Genomic DNA, 23,382 nt, shown 5'->3' with positions numbered 1-23,382 from the left:
AGGAGCAAACCTAGAATTGCCCAAGATAGTTTTTAGCAAAGGTTTGATCAAAGAGTTCAGCTTTAAGAGATAGATGTGATAGCAGTGGTGCCGTTTGCTCAAAATAAAGGAGAAAAAGAAAAAACAAAGCTATTGGAGATGTTTTTTGGCTAGATGCCAGAAGTCACAAGGGGAGTTGGATCTTGAAACATTTTGACACTTTCTATTAAAGAAGGAGTGTTTGGCTAGTTGAACAGACATGGTATGGTTCTGGGCAGAAATATAAAGTGCATGAGATTCTGGTGATGGAAGGCTCAAGTACCATTTATTGACTACTTCTCTATCATGTATAGCATGAGAACAAGCTGTGTTAAACCAAGGTTTGGAAGGTTTAGGTCAAGAAAAAGAAGGAGAAATGTATGCCTCCATGCCAGACACTATCACCTCCGTTATGCACTCAGCACACAAGAGATGGGTTTCTGACATGGAAACAGTAGTCATTCCAAGGAAAATCAGCAAAATACGTTCTCAGATACCCCAACTAGCAGAGGCAAAATGCCAGAGGCACCTCCACTTAGGGGGATCCTGAGAAGGGATTGGAGTGATAGGACAAGATACAGATACGAGATTGTGATTGGAGGAGCCCAATGGAGAAGAGAGGGTAACAGCATAAGCAGAAGGATTAGAGATTAGGAAATGGTCAAGAATGTTGGCCGTCTCTAAGACAGTCAGGAATATGAGTAGGGTGTTGCACCAATTGCTCTAGGTCATGGAGGATAGCAAAGTTGAAGGCTAGTTCACCAGGATGGTCAGTGAAGGGAGAGGAAAGCCAAAGCTGGTGGTGAACATTGAAGTCTCCAAGAATGGAGATCTCCACAAAAGGGACAAGAGTCAGAATGTGCTCCACTTTGGAAGTTAAGTAGTCAAAGGATTTCTTATAGTCAGAGGAGTTAGGTGAGAGGTATACAGCACAGATAAATTTAGTTTGAGAGTGACTCTGTAGTCATAGCCAGATGGTGGAAAACTCGGAAGATTCAAGAGTGTGAGTACGAGAGCAGGTTAAGTCGTTGCACATATAAACACAACATCCAGCTTTGGACTGAAAATGAGGATAGAGAAAGTAGGAGGGAACAGAAAAGGGGCTACTGTTAGTTGCCTCAGACACCTGTGTTTCACTCTCAAGTCATTGTCAATATCTTCCTTAGCACATATATATAGTCACACACTATTACAATTTTAAATTCAAGGCATTTTACCTGTAAGACAGAGGGAAGGTGAGTGGGGAGTGGTGTCGTGAGGCACGACGGGGCTTTGGAACCACTTCATGGTCCTCTACCATAAGCCCACACTCCTTTTCTAGACAGAGCCCTCTCCTCTGCTACCCTCCCAGTCATCCCACCCTCCTTTCTTATTCTAGAGAAAACCTCCCCACTGGGCCCTTCGTTCCCTCTCTCTTCAATAGTCTCTAGATGACTCCAGACACAGACCATGGTCTAAGGCTGGCTGCCCAGTGCTGGGCAGGACACTATTATTGACAATGTTACACACCCATTACAATGACTTTCTACTCATATGCTGACAGTTCCTGCCTCCTGTCCCCTCCATCAGTAGATGCTGCAATGTGTATCCCCTCCAGATCCCTTGCTACTGCCTGAAGGTTGCTAACCACTACCTCTATACTCACAGCAAAGTTGTTTGCCATTCAGGAGGGACTGAAATTTGCTGGCTCCATTAAGCCTCCTAGTTCAGTTACCCAATCTCAGGCTGCCTTACAGCTTATTCAGCATCACACTCCCAAGTCACACCATTCCCTCAGCTCTATAATACATAGTCTCCTATTCCAATATACCACCTCAGGTATCAACATCCACCTTCAGTGGGTCCCCTCCCACGCTGGCAGTGTGGGGAAGCACCGTGGCCGACAAAAGGGCAAATAAGACCCACTCTCACCCCTCTCCCATAGACCTTTATGGACCAGACTGACTTTTTAACTGCAACTTACTCTGGGAAAAACACCTGACAGAAGCCTTATAGTACACAGAGCTTGGACACATCAGACAGGACATTACTGGTGAACCCACTACCTAAGCTGTCCTAGACATTGCAGTCATCAGAATAGGACACACCACCTCAATGCCCATATACACAGGCTGGGGTTGACAGACACCCCTCACTGCCTCTGGTGTACCACACAACCAGACGCCCCAGAACACTTGCTGCTACACTGCCTTTGCCACCATCCCTACCACACTACTCTCCTTCACTCACTAGCATCACTCCACATCCACAGACCATCAGTTGCAGACCTTGTGGGTGGTTCCCAAGACCATGACCTGGCCTTCAAGGCACTCAAACACACTAAGGTTTCTTCTAGAAGTCTAGACAACTCACCAGAATCTAACCAGTTAACTTACCTGTTGCCAGCACCTTCAGGGTACTAGAGGCTGTGGCACCACAACCTGCAAAGCCCCATCCAATCCCCAACAAGCACAAGAACACTTAGTTCAAAATAGTGTTTTCCTCTTTGTATGTTTCCTATTCCATTCTTTTACAAGCAAAAAAAACTTTCCTCTTAAACACTGATTATGCCAGCCCACAATTCACAGGCAGGGTGAAAATCTACATCAACAACAGTGGGCGCCATCTGTTAATCCTCTCATCAAAATTTGGGGGACTGGAAATAACCTTTCCAGACACTGACTGGAAAAAAATCCATGATGAAATCAATTCCCTGTATTAATTAAAACTTAACCTAACACAATGATAGTATAAGCAGCAAAATTAGTGAACTGAATTAATCTACACCTAACCTAATACAAGATGGGATCAGCAGTGAAATTAATTAAAATTAATCAATCTAAACCTAACCTACACTAACCCAATGAAAACATTAAAATTCCAAATTTGCTTTATTGGAACTTAGTAAAATGTTTCAAAGAACTATGAAGTGATAAAAAATCTTTTGAACTCACTGAAGCCCTTGAAAGTGTGTGAATGTCATTGAACTGAACATGCATGGGCACTAAGTTAATGTGTTTTGGTGACTGATTACACATGGATGTGTCTCAACCATTACCTCAGAGCCCAAACACAACACATCATAGTGCCCAAGAAGTAGATCTAATACTGACTTTAGTAAAAGTAATCAATATCATTTTGAATGTTTAAAACTTGATTCATTAATAAATAAATGGAGAAAAAAAAATAAAACAGTATAACTATGACCATATACATTTATAGATGAAAGAACATAATGGTTGCAATTGCAAATAAGTTTCAGACCTCTGTGCATCTTTGTCACTGTTTAGCAGATAGCAAGCCTGAGGATACATGAATAACTGCTGAACAAAAAATGATAAACAAATTTATCAGTCTCCCTAAATGTAATCTGCTGTTTTAAAATTCAATTCTACATAAGTGATAATTATGAATACACTTTTTTTTTCAGTTTTCATAAGATTATAATTTTTTATTCACATTTAATTTTACTTAAATCACATCAAATTTAATTTTAATTTGATTATTTTTCTCTTTATCCATCTATACCAGGCCAGCAATCCCACATGGGGTGATATCTAAGATATATAGATAGATTTTTCTACATAATACTTTTTCCTTAAAAAATAACATAATGTATTTCATGAATACAAATAAACCATCCAAACTGATTTTCATGTCCCCATCATGACACTGCATCATTTCCTGCTTCCATCACCACATGTCTTGTTTAAACAGAAGGGAAGAATGGTATCTGTACTGTTGCTTTTTATTCTTATTTGTTCACCATAGCCATACATGGACACTATACAGCCATTTATCAGATACCTCTTCACAAATTATTTTTCTGTAAACTCTAGCTGGAGCATTAAAGCTTTTCAAAATGTATCTTCTGTTTATTAAATAACTAATGTTATCATCTGCAAATAGGAAGGTGCATCTAATGGAAGGTGTATCACAATGTCTTAAGCCTCTGACTCTGCTTCCAACAACATTCACACTGAAAAACAACTGAACTGAACCTCAATAAATAATGAAATAACAACAGAAAGACTATTCTAGTTCAGTTCATCACTGGGAAAGCAAAATCAAGCAATATCAACTTACATCAAAGAATAAAACAGATGGTGAAAAAGTATAGAATATGATAGAGATATGTCATGTTTTATGGAATTTCTTGAAAAAACCTATCTATCTCTAAACAAGTATGTGTGGTATACAATATGAAACTGAAGCAATACAGCAAGTCTTTAATAAATGACAAAAAGCTGCTTACATAATACAGCAAACTCCCTGGTACACAAACAAAACTTTGGAAAAGAGAGTCAAATATTTTAGGTCATTCAGTTATTTGTTTCTCAAACTGTATCATGCCTACCAGACCAATCAGGACTAATTGGTCAATATTTCAAGTAATAAAATTGCCTTTAACACTGTCAGCATTTATCAAACCAAACCAACCAACCTATTACCCAAAACCATATTGTGCTCTACCACATCACCAATTTTACCAAACCACATCAAATATATTGAACAAAACCATCAACCATATGCAATTTCATGACAATTTACACCATGCACAAAAAAAAATACAGTTTGCACTCTGTGTGTGTGTGTGTGTGTGTGTGTGTGTGTGTGTGTGTTTTCTTATTTTTTTTTTTTTTAACAGACCTGAAGTATCAAATTACTATTAAAAGATATATCAATATGCCTTTCCATTCTGCTTCATAACATTGTTCCTCTTCAAATATGAAATGCTGTTGGCATGTAAACATTTTTTTGACTAATAAAGTACATCCCAGTAATTTCTTAGGGTGCATCCACACTGTCAAACACTTTGTTCGACAAACACTGTTACCAGATAACAAGAAGAAGAAGAATGTAGTACTAAATGTCAGAAGTACTATGGACTAACTGTCACTGTTTGTGTTTGTCTTTTCATAGTTCTGAACTTCACACACTATCTGGCAAGACAGAAACTTGGAACTACGACATTGCCAAGCATATGATTCAAGAAGTTACGTATTTACTGTATAAGCTGAGGCTATTACTTGCTTTGGTCTAACACTCCCTATCATGTCTAGCCATACTTCTATTAAAAGAGAGAGAGAGAGAGAGAGAGAGAGAGAGAGAGAGAGAGAGAGAGAGAGAGAGAGAGAGAGAGAGAGAGAGAGAGAGAGAGAGAGAGAGAGAGAGAGAGAGAGAGAGAGAGAGAGAGAGAGAGAGAGAGAGAGAGAGAGAGAGAGAGAGAGAGAGAGAGAGAGAGAGAGAGAGAGAGAGAGAGAATGAACAAATTACTTCAAAGTTGGTTACATAAACTACTAGTACCTAAAAATGAAAAGTAATAAATTACAAACAGTATGTAAAACCTAAAGTAATGCATGTATGAAGTTACATTTTATTAAATTAACTAGTACAAAATAAGAAATTGAAAACCTAAGGAAAATATTTTGGTTTTTATTAAGTGATGCTAGTAAAAGACAAACACTCATTCCCTGAACTCTTCAATTAAGGCAGCAACTAAGGTATCAAACCACACTGCCCTTACACCCTGTGGTCATACTTGAAATATGGACATGATACCCAGACCAATTCCTGATACCAGGAAAACATACTGGATTCTGACATATAAATAGGTCTGATAATAATGCTTAGCACATGCATGTTTTTGTAGCTTTCTATGAATTATTCAGTCTAAGTCACTGAAGTCTGTTAATATGTTTGCAAGTACTTTCAGCCCGTCATCACACCTAATTGTCCATGTACATCCCAGTCTAAATATTACCAGAAAAATTTATTCAAATTCAGGTCTGTTTCAATATTCTGTCTCTGTATTTATTGCTGTATGGTTTCTTTACAAGTCTTTGTTAATTAAAGCCAAGAGCTTTGACAATATTGTTAGAAAAACAAACTCAACAGAATATCCATATGACTATAACTTATCTAAAGGAATGTAAGTATCACTGGGATCACATGATCAGATCAACCTAAGAACTACCACTCCTCACAGCAAACCACTTAAAGACTGCTGATTTCAAAACATCATGTTCTTCATTATGCTGTTCAAAGTGTAATCACTGCTTTAAGATTTTGATGTTTTGGAAGGAAAAAAGTAGAGTACATTTAAATCTGACAACTCTAACTCTTCTGGGTTTACTCCAAAAAATTTATCAAAATTTCTTCCCAATAATCTGTAGTCTTTATATATTAAATTGATATAAGCACAATAATGTTCAGGAAAAAATCATTCTCCTTCCAGTTTACTACAGCATAACTGCTGTGGTGTGTACTCTTTAAAGCAATTATAAAGGGGAAAAAATTGTGGACTAGATCACGAGATCAAGACTAATAGAATTTAATTAAATTAATTAATTTATTTATTTTTAATATATTTCTTTCAATCAGTGATAATGCCTTGTGACAGAAGCAGGTGCAAGACCATATATTAAAGCTTTACTATCATATTCACAATAGCTTAAGAGCAAATGAAGGTTAACCCCCCTAATTACCACAAAGAAAATCTACTCATGAGAATATCTCCAAGCACTATAGACTTTAAAACTTGCATAAATTAACATAACAGCCACTTTACTTCACTTGAGGAGTGTGTTAGAGCAATACCAGACTGCAGAACTACTTCCAGTGAGTGTGGGAAGATTACAACTTCTTGGATATGTGCACAGAGGAGATTTAAACACCTTGTCTGTATATTTGTACCTCTTTGTTTAGATCTCATGGTATGAGTGAGAGCACTGCATTTTTTAAGAAACTAATGCCTTATCTCCCTCTGCTGTGACTGGCCAACCTACAATCTCCCAGTGTATGGCTTCTTAATGTTATGCAGTTTTCTAGCACATACTGCACTCCACTTTTATTCAAACCCAACAAACCATATGGAAGGAATATCTTGAGTCCTTCATTAACATCGTAAACATAAATAAAAGTTTCTGGTAATGGAAAGAAAGCAAAAATACAATAAGTAATAAACCTTAAAAAATATACTGCCAGTTTAGGCAGCTCTGAAATCCCCTGACATGACTTAACCACCCAATATTTAATTGAGAAGAAAGAGTCAGGAACTTCTTAACTAAAACTGCATCAGAATGTCATTCTTATTTCTATTCAGGCAGGGAACATGTTATCAAATAATTCACATAACAAGTACTGATTCACTGCATATCCATTTAATAACATTTAATTTGTAACTCAAAACAAGCACTATTTCTTGAAAATAAAAGTATGAATCTTACTTCCATTTTTTTCTTGGACTGTGAAAACTGAAGAGCAACATTCCTTTGTAAAATTAATAAATAGGTCAGTTACCTAATATATATATATATATATATATATATATATATATATATATATATATATATATATATATATATATATATATATATATATATATATATATATATATATATATATATATATATATATATATATATATATATATATATATATATATATATATATATATATATATATATATATATATATATATATATTTGGGCTACATCCAAGTGTAAGCACCTAAACAATTAATTTTCCCAGACCAATAAGGAAGTGATTATACCATAACTAGAAATCACTGATGAAGTGCACTCATACCTCAGCACTATGACCTATAAGGGGGAACATCAGTCTGATGAAGCCGATTGTCCATAGATACCAACGCTAAGCATTAGGTTATGTTAGGAGAGGGTAATATCAACAATTACATTGCAAAAGACAGAGGAATAAATACAGTACTGTACTGTATTTTTAATTAAACACACCATGGCATCCATGATAACCATGGCCCAGGAGAGTAGCAGCAGTGATGAGGAAGACAAGGTGCTGGTGACATTGCCAAAACTATTGAAGGTGCTTATCTGTATGGGCACTGTGCTACAATTTGTGGAACACACCAAGAATAGAGATATTAATGTTCATTATGGAAGTCTCAGAATTCTTCGAGAAGCCATAATTAAAGAACAATTTTAAAGTGGCTAGCAATTAAAATTTGATGGCTTTTTCAAACCAGTACAGACTCCACGATCACCTAATGCACCAGCAATACCATCCTGTCCACCCTCATTGTCACCTAATGAACCATCAGCCTCTACCTCAAAGTGTTCACATACTACTGATACATCTGTACAACCAACACAGCCTACAACCAGTAGTACATCATTGAAACTACAAAGTTGGCTGGTACCACTGGTGCATCAGGTGATTGCGGAGTCTGTACTGGTTTGAAAAAAACTGTCTAATTTTAATTGCTTGTCACTTTGAAAGTGTTCTTTAATTATGGCTTCTCAAAGAATTCTGAGATTTCCATACTGAACACTGACATCTATTCTTGGTGTGTTCCACAAACTGTAGCATAGTGTCCATACAGCTACGCACCTCCGATAGTTTTGGCAATGTCACCAGCATCTCATCTTTCTTGTCACTATTGCTACTCTCCTGGGTACTGACCACGGTTACCATGGGATGGCATAGTTGTAGAAAATTATGATAATTCAGACACAGCACATAAAAAGAGCAAAAACCAAAGAGCAATGAAGTACACATGCTATTACACTGATGTAAACAAAGTGACTGCCTGCAATAAGCAGTTTGTTCTTGAAGCAGTCCAGTGTTTCCACAACTCCATCCATGAGAGCAGGACTTTCAAAATGACTCGGCTGTTTCAGATTCTGTCCGCAGCTTCCGAAATCCATTAAAGTGAGATCCACAGCACTGAGGTGTGAGTGTAATTTACCAGTCACTTTAAAGAGGTAATGATGTATCAAGATTCTATCATGCAGGCTGATCATTGTTTACCAAATGCAAATCTGTAGTGTTTTAAATATCCTCGCAAATCTGTAGTCTTATATATATATATATATATATATATATATATATATATATATATATATATATATATATATATATATATATATATATATATATATATATCCTTTAATAAAAAATTCCTACCTCAAACTTATATAAAACCATATTTCATTAAATAACACTGTACCAATCTTGATGCTGTGAGAATTTTCCCTAAATACTTTAACATAAGATAAATTTCCATAAACTTACATAACTTTTAAGGAGGTGCATGGGTGAGAGCAAGAGGGCCTTATGAACGGCTATTTCCAATGATTGAGAGGATGTACATGAAAATGTTGACCACATCCAGGTACAGTGTGAGAGCAGCAAACACATACTCCTCAGGAGAGAGGGCATACTTGTGACGTCCACCGATCATGAGCTGTGTGTCAAATACTAGATAGAAGCAGAACAGCAGTGCCCCAAGACAGGAATACACCAAGTTCAGCACCTGCAATCACAAGAAAAGTACTGAAATGGTTGCATTTTCTAATGACATGATGAATTATATAAAAAAAAAACACATTCATAATACATTTGCAAATATTCTCTGTCATACATGAATGAAGGCAGAAAGCTGGAATTTCTCTCCAGTGAAATCCTTACACTACATATTATGAAAATATCTTCCTTGGATTCTATCTTACAGAAAGGAAAGGCCTGCATCACTCTGATGACAAAATGGATATAAAAGAGTATAAATGCTACACACAAATACCAGATGAAGATTCCTAGAAAATAAATAGTACTGGAATTTGGCATGAATCCTACTCCACCAGGAATTACTGTCAGTTTGGTATAGACCATCACAACATCTCTGATCTGGCAACAAGTCTTGGCCATCTTGGGACAGGTAGAAGGTAGAATGGGGACCCAATGGCATGGGGTCAGTGATGGTTCACTTGTCTGCAGGCCATAGTTCTGAGGAGACTTGGGGTTCCACTTCACCACCATACATTGCCTTTTTTGCCCCCACATTCATTGTTTTTTTAACCCCGTGAAACTGTGGGTGGTGGAAAGAATCTGAAAGAAGCTGACCAGGCAGCCATAACAATACTCTACTACTGTGGAAAGTCAAACAAGAAAATAAGTGAGGAAACTGTTGCTTTAAGGCAGTCAGTGGTATGCAGGGCGAGGCATCTTCATAATGCAGATACCTCCAAAATACCCACCTGAAAAAGCATCCTGAAAGGCCACATTTGGTTTCTTCCAGCACTGTGAGGCTCATACAATGGCAAATGGAAAAAGGATCCTCATGTAACATCATGGCAATCAAAGAAAAAGGACCCAAAGTTGCTGAATATAAGTGAGTGCTAGAGTTGTGCAAAACGTAGAGTCAGCATCACGAAAATGCCTTGTCTTGTGTTCCACTGACTGCCTTGAACAACTGGTTTGCTCACTTACTTCCTTATTTAACTCTCCACAGTGACAGAGTATTGCTATGGCTGCCAGGTCAGCTTCTTTCCTCAGGGTCAAAGCAACAAATGTGGGGGCAAAAAGCAATGTATAGCAGTGAAGTGGAAACCCAAATCTCCACAGAGCTTATAGTCAAATAGTTAAACAATGTCACCATAATTTTACAGTATTATCCATAATCATATAAATCATTTAAATAGTTGAATAATTGAAATTATGAACTTTATACCATTTTATGCATAATGATGAAATTCATTATTTGTAATGGCCCAATGGGGGACTTTCCAAGCTCTCCATCACTACATGGCACTACTGTATTGCAACACTGGTCTGAAGTGTCTTTCATTACCTTGACTATACTATGTTAATTAATGGAAAAAGCTTTTCATCAAAGTATATGCACACAAAACTGATGTAAACTACCTTTCCGAGCTTCGTGCTATCAGTTTCATGCTTAGTCCTAGATTCTTACCATCCCAAGTTTTGTGCATTATCACCCCACATTTTGCGCTGCATTGACAAATATCAGTCACATTTATCTACCGTCAGCATCACATGTATAAATATAGTAAACCCAGCCTAAGTTGGAGCCATCTCTCTCTCTCTCTCTCTCTCTCTCTCTCTCTCTCTCTCTCTCTCTCTCTCTCTCTCTCTCTCTGAAAGTGAGAACAATCCTGAGGATTGCTCAATAGAATGAGACTGATTAAGAATGAAAGTGGAATTATACGAGTGAGAGTAAGAAATGATGAAGCAAAAATTACATAGAACAAATGAGGGGGAGAGAGAGAGAGAGAGAGTGAGGTATCACTCCTTTGTCTCTTACCCCTGACAGATAAGGGGATGGGAGGTGACAGGGAGGGAAGTTTGAGGCAAGATCAAAGAGGAAGGGAAAGGCAAGGAAAAAGAGAAGGAAGGGACATAACCTGGGAAGGAAAGTACATGGAACAAGAAAGTGGAGGAAGGATGAAGGAAGAGGATGGGAAGATGGGGAGAAAGTATAAGGAATAAATATAAGCAGTAAGGATGAGGAGCAAGTGAAGAATTAGTGGGAAAAAGGAAATATGGAGAAATAATTATTCTCTTTTCCTGTCCTTTATTCCTTTTTGTTTTTCCTCTATCTGTTCCCTTCACATCTGTGCTCCTTCCATCCATTGTTGTGTACAGCGAGACGAAGCAATATAAAACAAAGAAGTAAGAACAAATGAGAAAAAAATAATGAAGGGAGAGAGAGAGAATAAGAAGGGAGACAGCCTGGAGACAAGACTTGGACACGTCTCTGACATGTAGCCTACCCAGCCTGAAGCTTCTAGTATGTTACTTATCTGTGCAGTCACTCATACTCCCCAAGTAAATTTCCTTACTTCCCCTTGTCCATTCAATCTGAGTCTCACTCAGTATTTAGTAGAATAGTTGCTCTTGACAATAAAGTAATCAGTATTCCCCTAGCCCCCCTAGTCTGATCATAAGAATTTTCATAAGAAGAGTGCTTTGTTCATGTAAGCCAGCACGGGGTGTAGAGCAGTGGGCGGCTGGATGTATGTATGTCATCCCCCCCTTCTCTCATACCCTTCCCTCCAACTCCCATAGCAGCAGAGCAGGAGAGTGGCACACTTTCCTACAGTTAGTCACTACCCAGCACTTAGACAGAGCAGATGTATTGAGATGAGCAATAATATCTGATGGAGACTGAGGCAGGATTACAGTTAGTCGGGTCAGTTGCTATAAGGGAATATGCGAGTCATACGCCCCAAACTACATAGGAGTCTCCATAGTAGCCTGCTAGGGAGTGTAGTTGTGTATAACATCCTCTATACTCAGAGAAGTGACTCCTCAGCTGTGGGTGTGTGTGGGCTGAGTTCTTGTATAGTGAGTGGTGAATTGCCCTCCTATGTGTTAATGGGCACTTGTCTGTAGCTGTTTCCCTTGTTAGTGAGCTTGTTATGTCAAATGCTAATGTTGGTTGATGCTTCTCAGCCACAAAGGACTTAAGTAAATAGCTGTGTAGTGAACTTTACTCCCTCCTCAGGTCCTGACAAGGTCTGCTGTCCAGGAGGCAGTAAACGACACTATTCAGCTTGAGGCAATAACATACTATTAGACAGTGGGAGGATTTGTTATGACAGCAGTTGTCCAATGGAGTTCTGTACCTCAACCATATGTGTGTTATTGGTCATTATAATTGTTTCTCCCTAGACATGGTTGCTGATCCTTTCACAACTGTGGGTGTTAAGTGTTGTTAGAGTATTTTCCCTTGTCTGTAGATGGGTAAAACAGACTGGTGACCTCATTAGTTTGACCTGGTGTTACGACTGTTGTTAAGAAGTGTGCATGAGTCAAAATTGTACCTTGTAACCCATATTAAGCCCTGCATCCAGTCACAAAGGAAGTGACTAGGGAGAAGCTAGTCCAGGTGTGATAGTTTTGTGAAGGGGTTAGGAACTGTGGTCGTAACACCATTTTCGTTCACAATCAGTCTTATTCTATTTAGCAATCCTCAGGATTGGTCTTGAGAGAGAGAGAGAGAGAGAGAGAGAGAGAGAGAGAGAGAGAGAGAGAGAGAGAGAGAGAGAGAGAGAGAGAGAGAGAGAGAGAGAGAGAGAGAGAGAGAGAGAGAGAGAGAGAGAGAGAGAGAGAGAGAGAGAGAGAGAGAGAGAGAGAGAGAGAGAGAGAGAGAGAGAGAGAGAGAGAGAGAGAGAGAGAGAGAGAGAGAGAGAGAGAGAGAGAGAGAGAGAGAGAGACTAAGGAAATTATAGCAGAAGTGGCAGGGGAAGGGGAGGAGATATCTGAACAAACTGAAGAGGTTTACAGGAATGAAAAGTATGACGAAAATGGAACAAGAGCAACGAAAATAAGATGCATGTCATAAACAGCAGCAGAACATGTCTTACAAAAAACAGGAAAATTGGCAAAAGTATAAGGAATGAAGGGAATATGGATAAAAAGAGACATGAATGAAGAAGAAGTAAACTGAAAGAATTGAAAGTAGAGGCCGTCAAAAGACAAAGAGAAAACACAGGAACAAGCAAGGAGATTCATTTCGGAAGTTATGGACATGAAAATGAGGAAATAGTAGCACAAAGATACCATGGAAGATCACTAAGCGGAAACTTAAAAATTACATGTACAAATACAAATGGTTTGGTGTCGAGCCTACTGGAACTTAGACTACCTAAAGAACAATAAACCAGATGTAGTATGTTTAACAGAAACCAAACTAAAAGAGGAAATAAAGTTGAGATTTGTAAAGGAAGGATATAGCACATGGAGGAGACAGAAAAGGAATGGGAGGAGGAGGAATGATAATAATGATAAAAGAAGATATTGTTGTTGAGGGAGTGAAATATGGTGATGGAATGGCAGAAACTTTGAGTGCTGTGATTAAGATCAAAGGAAGCAAAAAAAAAAAGGTAAGTTATTGTGGTGTACATACCACCAAAAACCTAATGCACGGGAGACCAATAAAATTATGCAACTAAAACCTAGAAATAGCATAGAGGAAATGATAAGGAAAAGTAACAAAGTGCTCTTAGTAGGCGACTTCAACACTAAAGGAATTAACTGGGAGATGGAAGTGAAAGGAAATGTTGGGTCATGGAGCGAAGAACTTATGCAAACCATGATGGTGAATACAATGAGACAATGGGTGAACAAACCTATAAGATGCAGAGAAGAACCATCACAGTTGGATTTAGTGTTTACAAAAACCCCAGAAAGTAGACCAAGTATACATTGTCTGAGTCCAATGGGAAGAAGTGATCATGTGATGATAGAAATAATGCTATAGGAGGAAACACTGTTGTACAGGAATGAAAAATTTAGAAATGGGAGACAGAACTATGCTAAGGCAAACTTTACAGAGCTTAATAAATTTTATGGAAAAATTACCTGGAAAGAGCTATTTGAAGGTAAAGTGGTGCAAGAAAAATATGAGATATTTTTGAGCAAGTACAGAGAGTGGGTGCAACAGTTTATGCCAAGTTATAACGGGAAAATTGGGAAACATGAATGGTATAATGCCAGGTGTGTAGAAGCAAAAAAAAAAAAAAAAAACAGGGCATGGAGGAAAATGAGAAAAGAAAAAAATACTAGGGAAGAATACAGAAAGGCAAGGAATGAATATGGTATAATAAGAGAAGACAAATTTTGAAAGTGACATAGTAAGAAAATGCAAGGAAGAGCCCAAACTCTTCTACATATACATAAATGGAAAAATGAAACAGGGATGACATAAACAAGTTGAGAAGGGAAGGAAGAATTTATGAAACTACTGAGGAGATGAGTGAACTAATGAATGAAACTTTTCAATCTGTGTTTACAAAGGAAACCAATTTTGTGGCACCAAAAGTGGTATCACAGAATGAGGGAATACAGGAGATACAAGTAAAGAGACAAGAAATCAAGAAACTGTTGGAAGAGCTGAATATTAGAAAAGCTATGGGACCAGATCAAGTAAATGGATGGATATTAAAAGAATGCAGAGAACAAATGGAGGAACCCAACAGCTTGTTCAAGGAAAGAAAAGTACCAAGGGAATGAAAAAGAGCTAACATAGTCCCAATATACAAAGGAGGAAACAAAATGGAACCATTAAATTACAGACCAGTGTCACTAACAAGTATTGTAAGCAAGCTTTGTGAAATAGTAATTAAAGAAAATTTAGTATTTAGAAGATTAAAAGATAATTACAGAAAAGCAATTTGGATTCAGGAAAGGGAGATCCTGTGTTACAAATCTACTGAGCTTTTATACAAGAGTAATAGATGGAGTGCAAAAGAGGGACGGATAGGTTGATGCGGTATACCTGGATCTCAAAAAAGCATTTGATAAAGTTCCCCACAAAAGTCTTATGTGGAAGTCTGAGAATGAAGCACTAAAGAGAGCAACATTGAGAAGGATGGATGATTATTAACAAGGGAGGAAAATGAGAACTGTAATCAGAGACACTAATTCAAGTTGGCGCAAACTGACAAGTGGAGTACTGCAAGGATCTGTGTTGGCACCTATCATGTTTCAAATATATGTAAATATGACAGAAAATTTAAATATTTATATAAACCTTTTTGCTGATGATGCAAAAATAATGAATATAATAAAGGATGAAAATGACTGCAAGGAGTTACAAAAAGATACTGACAAGATACACGCATGGAGACAAAGAAGGAAACTAGAATTTAATGCCAGAAAATACGTGTTGGAAATAGGAAAAACTAGAAAGAGACCTTCATTACAAAATGGGAGAAATAATAACGAAAAGTAATGATGAAAAAGATTTGGGAGTAATGATCCAGGACACACTATCACCTGAAAGGCACATAAATGGAATATTTGGCTCTACATACATTAGGGTGGCATTTAACTATTCAGATAAAGAAATTATGAAGAAAATTATAACAAGCATGATACGACCTAAATTGGAATACGCAGCAGTAGTTTGGGCTTCACAGGAGGAGGAGGCAGTAGACACCTGTCAAAATGATAATTACACCCAGTCAGGTCTAAAGTACTGTTCAGGGGGTGCTGTGAACTTATCATTAAACCCAGCTGTGACCTCACTGAACGTTTCCCTTTGTGTCTCACAACACAAGGGGGCAGTCACAGCCTGCCCTCTAAAGACAACTCTCTTCCTCCACACAAGCACCTAATAACACACACACCCTTCACTCAAAAATTTTAAAATCATCATGGCGACTCCTACACCAGCCTCGGAGCCCCCATCTGGGAAGCGGACCATAAATGTCCCCAGGTCGGACTGCCTTTCTGTCGACGACCCTAAGTGTCTTGACACCCCCCTCAACTTTTTTTTCATTAACTTCTGCAACATTCATGGTCTAAGGTCTAATTTTCAATTTGTAGAACACCACCTCTCTTCTTCTAAACCTCATCTTCTTTTCCTCACTGAAACTCAGGTGTCTGAGGTAACTGACAGTAGACCCTTTTCTGTTCCCTCATACTTTCTCTATCCTCATTTTCAATCCAAAGCTGGATGCTGCGTTTATGTGCGCAATGACTTAACCTGCACTGAACATCCTCAGTCTGTCCTTTATTTATAATCTGATCTGGAAACTTCACATCTCATCTCTAGCTAAAACAGCTTCTATGAAGTTAGGCGTTCTGAGACATCTCCGCCAATTTTTCTCACCCCCCCCAGCTGCTAATTCTGTACAAGGGCCTTATCCATCCATGTATGGAGTATGCTTCACATGTCTGGGGGGGTTCCACTCATACTGCTCTTCTAGACAGGGTGGAATCAAAAGCTTTTCGTCTCATCAACTCCTCTCCTCTAACTGACTGTCTTCAGCCTCTCTTTCACTACCGCAATGTTGCATCTCTAGCTGTCTTCTACCACTATTTTCATGCTAACTGCTCTTCTGATCTTGCTAACTGCATGCCTATCCTCCTCCCATGGCCTTGCTGCACAAGACTTTCTTCTTTCTCTCATCCCTATTCTGTCCACCTCTCCAGTATTCTCAATCATTCATCCCTTTATCTGGTAAACTCTGGAACTCCCTGCCTGCTTCCGTATTTCCACCTTCCTATGACTTGAATTCCTTGAAGAGGGAGGTTTCAAGACACTTATTCATCAATTTTTGAGTACTGCTTTGACCCTTTTATGGGACTGACATTTCAGTGGGCATTTTTTGTTTATTGGATTTTTGTTGCCCTTGGCCAGTATCCCTCCTACATAAAAAGAAAAAAAAAAAAAAAAAAAAAAAAGAAAAAAAGATATATGGAAACTAGGAAGAATACAGAGGATAGTGACACAGATGGTACCAGAATTGAAAGACTTAAACTATGAAGAAAGACTTGGGGGGATGGGATTACCAACACTACTAGAGAGAAGAGAAAGAGGAAACCTGATGACAATGTACAAATTAGTAAGGCAGGCAGTAGACACCTGCCGAAACAATAATTACTCCCAGTGAGGTCTAGAGCACTGTTAAGGGGGTGCTGTGAACTTATCATTAAACCCAGCTGTGACCTCACTGAACGTTTCCCTTTGTGTCTCACAACACAAGGGGTCAGTCACAGCCTGCCCTCTAAAGACAACTCTCTTCCTCCACACAAAACTACAAGCACCTAATAACACACACACCCTTCACTCAAAAATTTTAAAATCATCATGGCAACTCCTACACCAGCCTCGGAGTCCCCATCTGGGGTGGGGACCATAAACGTCCCCAGATCGGACTGCCTTTCTGTCGACGACCCTAAGTGTCTTGACACCCCCCTCAACTTTTTCTTCATTAACTTCTGCAACATTCGTGGTCTAAGATCTAATTTTCAATCTGTAGAACACCACCTCTCCTCTTCTAAACCTCATCTTCTTTTCCTCACTGAAAATCAGGTGTCTGAGGCAACTGACAGTAGCCCCTTTTCTGTTCCCTCATACTTTCTCTATCCTCATTTTCGATACAAAGCTGGATGCTGCGTTTATGTGCGCAATGACTTAACCTGCTCTCGTGCCCACGCTCTTGAATCTTCCGAGTTTTCCACTATCTGGCTATGACTACAGAGTCACTCTCATACTAAAATTATCTGTGCTGTATACCTCTCACCTAACTCCTCTGACTATAAGAAATTCTTTGACTACTTAACTTCCAAATTGGAGCACATTCTGACCCTCTTGCCTTTTGCAGAGATCTCCATTCTTGGAGACTTCAATGTTCACCACCAGCTTTGGCTTTCCTCTCCCTTCACTGACCATCCTGGTGAACTACCCTACAACTCTGCTATCCTCCATGACCTAGAGCAATTGGTGCAACACCTTACTCGTATTCCTGACCATTTTGGAGATACGCCCAACATTCTTGACCTTTTCCTGACCTCTAATCCTTCTGCTTATGCTGTCACCCTTTCTTCTCCGTTGGGCTCCTCCAATCACAATCTCGTATCTTTATCTCGTCCTATCGCTCCAATCCCTCCTCAGGATCCCCCTAAGCGAAGGTGCCTCTGGCGTTTTGCCTCTGCTAGTTGGGGGGACCTGAGGAGGTATTTTGTTGATTTTCCTTGGAATGACTACTGCTTCCATGTCAGAGACCCGTCTTTGTGTGCTGAGCGCATAACAGAGGTGATAGTGTCTGGCATGGAGGCGTACATTCCTCACTCTTTTTCTCGTCCTAAACCTTCTAAACCTTGGTTTAACACAGCTTGTTCTCGTGCTAAACATGATAGAGAGGTGGCCCACAAAAGGTACTTAAGCCTTCCATCACCAGAATCTCATGCACTTTATATTTCTGCCCGGAACCATGCCAAGTCTGTTCTCCAACTAGCCAAAAACTCCTTCATTAACAGAAAATGTCAAAACCTTTCAAGATCTAACTCCCCTCCTGATTTCTGGCATCTAGCCAAAAATATCTCCAATAACTTTGCTTCTTCTTCTTTCCCTCCTCTATTTCAACCAGATGGCACCACTGCTATCACATCTATTTCTAAAGCTGAACTCTTCACTCAAACCTTTGCTAAAAACTCTACCTTGGACGATTCTGGGCTTGTTCCTCGCTCTCCTCCACCCTCTGACTACTTCATGCCACGTATTAAAATTCTTCGCAATGATGTTTTCCATGCCCTCGCTGGCCTAAACCCTCGGATCGCTGGCCTAAACCCTCGGAAGGCTAATGGACCTGATGGGGTCCCTCCTATTGTTCTCCGAAACTGTGCCTCCGTGCTTGCACCTTGCCTAGTCAAACTCTTTCAGCTCTGTCTGTCAACATCTACCTTTCCTTTTTGCTGGAAGTTTGCCTACATTCAACCTGTTCCTAAAAAGGGTGACCATTCTAATCCCTCAAACTACCGTTCTATTGCTTTAATTTCCTGCCTATCTAAAGTTTTTGAATCTATCCTCAACAGGAAGATTCTTAAATATCTATCACTTCACAACCTTCTATCCGATCACCAGTATGGGTTCCGTCAAGGCCGCTCTACTGGTGATCTTCTGGCTTTCCTTACTGAGTCTTGGTCATCCTCTTTTAGAGATTTTGGTGAAACTTTTGCTGTTGCCTTGGACATATCAAAAGCTTTTGATAGAGTCTGGCACAAAGCTTTGATTTCCAAACTACCCTCCTACGGTTTATATCCTTCTCTCTGTAACTTCATCTCAAGTTTCCTTTGTGACCGTTCTATTGCTGCTGTGGTAGACGATCACTGTTCTTCTCCTAAATCTATTAACAGTGGTGTTCCTCAGGGTTCTGTCCTCAAGGTTCTGTCTTCAGCCTCTCTCTTACCGCCGCAATGTTGCATATCTAGCTGTTTTCTACCGTTATTTTCATGCTAACTGCTCTTCTGATCTTGCTAACTGCATGCCTCCCCTCCTTCCGTGGCCTTGCCGCACAAGACTTTCTTCTTCCTCTCACCCCTATTCTGTCCACCTCTCTAATGCAAGAGTTAACCAGTATTCTCAATCATTCATCCCTTTCTCTGGTAAACTCTGGAACTCCCTGCCTGCTTCTGTATTTCCATCTTCCTATGACTTGAATTCCTTCAAGAGGGAGGTTTCAAGACAATTATTCATGAATTTTTGACCACTGCTTTGATCCTTTTATGGGACTGGCATTTCAGTGGGCATATTTTTTTTATTGGATTTTTGTTGCCCTTGGCCAGTGTCCTTCCTACATAAAAAAAAAAAAAAAAAAAAAAAAAAATATAGAAAGAATAGACAGAAATGACTTGGTTCCACAGATGAAGGAAGGAGAGAGATGGATGAAGGGGGCATGGGAAGAAAATAAAGAAGACTGGATGTTTGAGTGACATCAAGAAATACGGTTTACCATATTGAACTACTGAAATCTGAAATTATTTGAAGGAAGAGGTGGTTGTGGCAAAGTGTATACATGTTTAAAGAGAAAATGGATAAATATGGTTATGGAGACAGGACAAAATGAGCTTTGGCTCATGCCCTGTACAGTATAACTAGGTAAATACTTACACACACACACACACACACACACACACACACACACACACACACACACACACACACACACTCACACACACACACACACACACACAAACATTTTTAGACACAATGGCACTCCACTGTCACAGCACTGGTTTACACTGGATGTGAGAACAAAACACACACACACACACACAGGTATTGTATTTTGAGATTACCTCAAAAACAAAGCCATATTTTTAGCCATCTACCAACAAATCAGTTTTTCTCTCAATTAAAAGAAAATAGCCCAAAATGAGTTCTAACTGGCCTTTTAAAATGTTTAACCTTCATTTGATTCTTAGAAATATACTGTTGTGTGTGTGTGTGTGTGTGTGTGTGTGTGTGTGTGTGTGTGTGTGTGTGTGTGTGTGTGTGTGTGTGTGTGTGTGTGTGTGTGTGTGTGTGTGTGTGTGTGTATTTACCTAGTTGTGACATATGGTAGAGGAGCTAAACTCGTACTGTCCTGTCTCCATAACTGTTTTTATCCAACTTTTCCTTAAAGTCATGAATATTTGTAGCACATACCACTTCCCCTTCCAGTCCATTCCATGCCTCTATGCTTCTATAAGGGAAGCTAAACTTCTTTATGTCCCTTCTGCAGGTGGTTACTTTTAGTTTTCTTCCATCTCCTCTTGTTTCTCTTTTGTTCATTACAAAGAGATGTTCCCTAACTAGTTTTTCCATCCCACTCAGCAATCTGTACAATGCAATCAAGTCACCTCTCTCTCGTCTCTTTTCCAAGGTTGTGAGTTGCATTCTAGCTAGTCCCTCCTCATATGATAAATCTTGCAATTCTGTTATCATCTTTGTTGCTGCTCTCTGTATTCCTTCTAACTTTCTCATGTTTTTTTTTTTTTTTTTTCATGCGGTGACCAAATTACCGCTGCATATTCTAATCTTGGACGTATCGTTGTGGTGATTATTTTCCTCATCATTTCTATATCCAGATAGGCAAAGGCAACTCTTATGTTTCTTAGTAGGCTGAGAGTTTCACCTGTTATCTTGTTAATATGTTTTTCTGGTGATAAATTCTGAGAAAATCACTCTCAGATCTTTTTCTCTTGTTGTCTTATTTATTGTTTCATTTCCCATCTTATAGTTACAGCTACACCTTCTGTTATTTTTTCCAAGTTCCATCTTTTTATATTTACCAGAGTTAAATTCCATTTGCACATCTGTTGCTCCACTCCCACACCTTGTCTATATCTCTTTGTAATTCTTCACAATCTTCCATTTCCTTCACTCTTCTCATAAGTTTTGCATTGTCAGCAAAAAGACTCACATAGCTGGAAACATTCTCCACCATATCATTTATATACACCACAAACATTATTGGTGCCAACACTGACCCTTGGGAGACCCCACTTAATACTGGGCTCCACACTGATGTCTGGTCCCTAATTACTGTTCACATCTCTCTGTTTTTAAAGAAATCATCCATCCATTTCAGCATTTTTCCATTTACACCACCTATCTTTTTCCAGCTTCCACAGCAGTCTATTATGCGGCACTTTTATCAAAAGCTTTTCTTAAATCTAGATAAATACAGTCTGCCCAACCATCTCTCTCCTGTATGATATCAATTACTCTTTGAATAACAGCATAATAAATTAGTGACACAAGATCTCCCTTTTCTAAAGCCAAATTGACAAGTTGTGAAAATGTCCTTATCTTCCAAAAAAACTTGGTCCATTTGTCCTTTATTATCTTTTCACATATTTTTGCAACCACACTCGTCAAAGAAACCAGTCTATAATTTAGTGGGTCTTGTGCGTCTCCTTTAAATATGAGTACGATGTTTGCCCTTTTCCAATCCTGTGGAACTATTCCTTCATTAATAGAGGTACATATGATGGTATGTAATTTATCACCAAGCTGGTTACTGCATTCTTTTATTACCCATCCTGACACTCCATCCGGTCCTGTGGCCTTCCCCACTTCTAACATTTTGGTGATTTCATCAACTTCCTCTTTTGTTACTTGAAATTCCTCTATTTTTCCATTTTCAGGTGTGCACAATGGCGTTATAAATTCCTTTTTCTTTGTAAAACTTCCTTAAAGCTTGTATTCATCACTTCTGCTATCTCTTTTGGGTCTTCATAAACCACTCCATCTACCATTAGCTTCCCCCCACATACTCACTTTGCTTTTCAGTTTACCATTAACATATCTATAGAAGAGTTTCGGCTCATTTTCATACCTGTCTATATCTTTTTCAAACTGTCTTTGTTCATCCCTCAGAATCTTCATGTAATCATTCCTTGCTTGTTTGTAATTATTCCACAGGCTAATTCTTTTACTTTTCCTCCATTTTTTCCATGTATCCTCTTTTGTCCTTCTTGCTGTTTCGCATCTTTTATTAAACCACTCTTTTTTACCGTCTGCTTTTTAGGCACAAACTTTTTTTTACCTTCTTTATATATTTTAAGAAATTCATCCCACTTCTCTTGGACCCCTGTAGCCTTATGGAATCTATCCCATCTCTTCTCTTGAAAAAAATTCATGTTATCAGTCTGCCTTACAATAGTTTAATTTCCCAGCATGGTGTTCTTCATTCCTTTGATTCTCTATTTCCTCATTTATATTGAATTCTATGGTAGCATGGTCACTTTTGGCTGACGGACACCCTATGTGAACATTCTCAATTCCTTCTGGTTCCTTACTAAATAAAAGATCTAGTCTTAATGTTTCTCCATCTTTTCCAAATCTTGTATCTCCTTTTATCCATTGAGTTAATATATTATCTATTGCCAGCTGTAAAAATTTATTTCCCCAAGATGATTCTGTTCCCTCTGTGTGCCACTGTTCCCAACACACCTCCTTACATTTAAAGTCTCCCATCACAATCAATTTATCATCCCTTAGCACTTTCTCTGTCCAGTTCACTGTGTCTTTTATCATTATTTCATATTTTTCATTTGACCAGGCATTGGTTTTTGGTGGTACGTACATCACTATGAATTGTCTCTTTTTGCCTTGTGTATATGTGTGCACACGCACTGGTATGAGACAGTGCGGACACATAGGTCAGGTGTGCGAGCCGGAGAGCGGCTTCAAGACAGAGGTGCAGAGGTGGCGTGGACAACGGGGCAGTATCACTCAGCCTCCATCTGCCACTTGGGTTGGTTGTAGTACTCAAGGCACTTCTGAGCAAGCCTTCCGACTGTGTCCCACCTTGTAGCCTGTGAAAT

At 38.8% G+C, this 23,382-nt stretch overlaps 1 protein-coding gene across 4 annotated transcripts in view; it reads right to left on the bottom strand.

Moving 5' to 3' along the window:
* Positions 1 to 4,213: 4,213 nt before the first annotated feature.
* Positions 4,214 to 23,382, bottom strand: part of LOC135110863 (protein lifeguard 1-like) — a 52,439-nt gene continuing 33,270 nt past the window's right edge. For 3 of the 4 annotated variants that reach the window (XM_064023478.1, XM_064023475.1, XM_064023477.1), the window contains exon 6: positions 4,214 to 9,292. In XM_064023478.1, the coding sequence (XP_063879548.1) occupies positions 9,092 to 9,292 (201 nt within the window). In that variant the 3' untranslated portion in view covers positions 4,214 to 9,091. The remainder of the gene's footprint in view (positions 9,293 to 23,382) is intronic. The other variant, XM_064023476.1, reaches the window with a different exon arrangement.

The sequence above is a fragment of the Scylla paramamosain genome, chromosome 21 (assembly GCF_035594125.1).
Source record: "Scylla paramamosain isolate STU-SP2022 chromosome 21, ASM3559412v1, whole genome shotgun sequence".
Taxonomy (NCBI): Eukaryota; Metazoa; Arthropoda; class Malacostraca; order Decapoda; family Portunidae; genus Scylla; species Scylla paramamosain.
The sequence above is the reverse complement of the archived record's forward strand: the minus strand, read 5'-3'. Positions and strand labels throughout refer to the sequence as shown.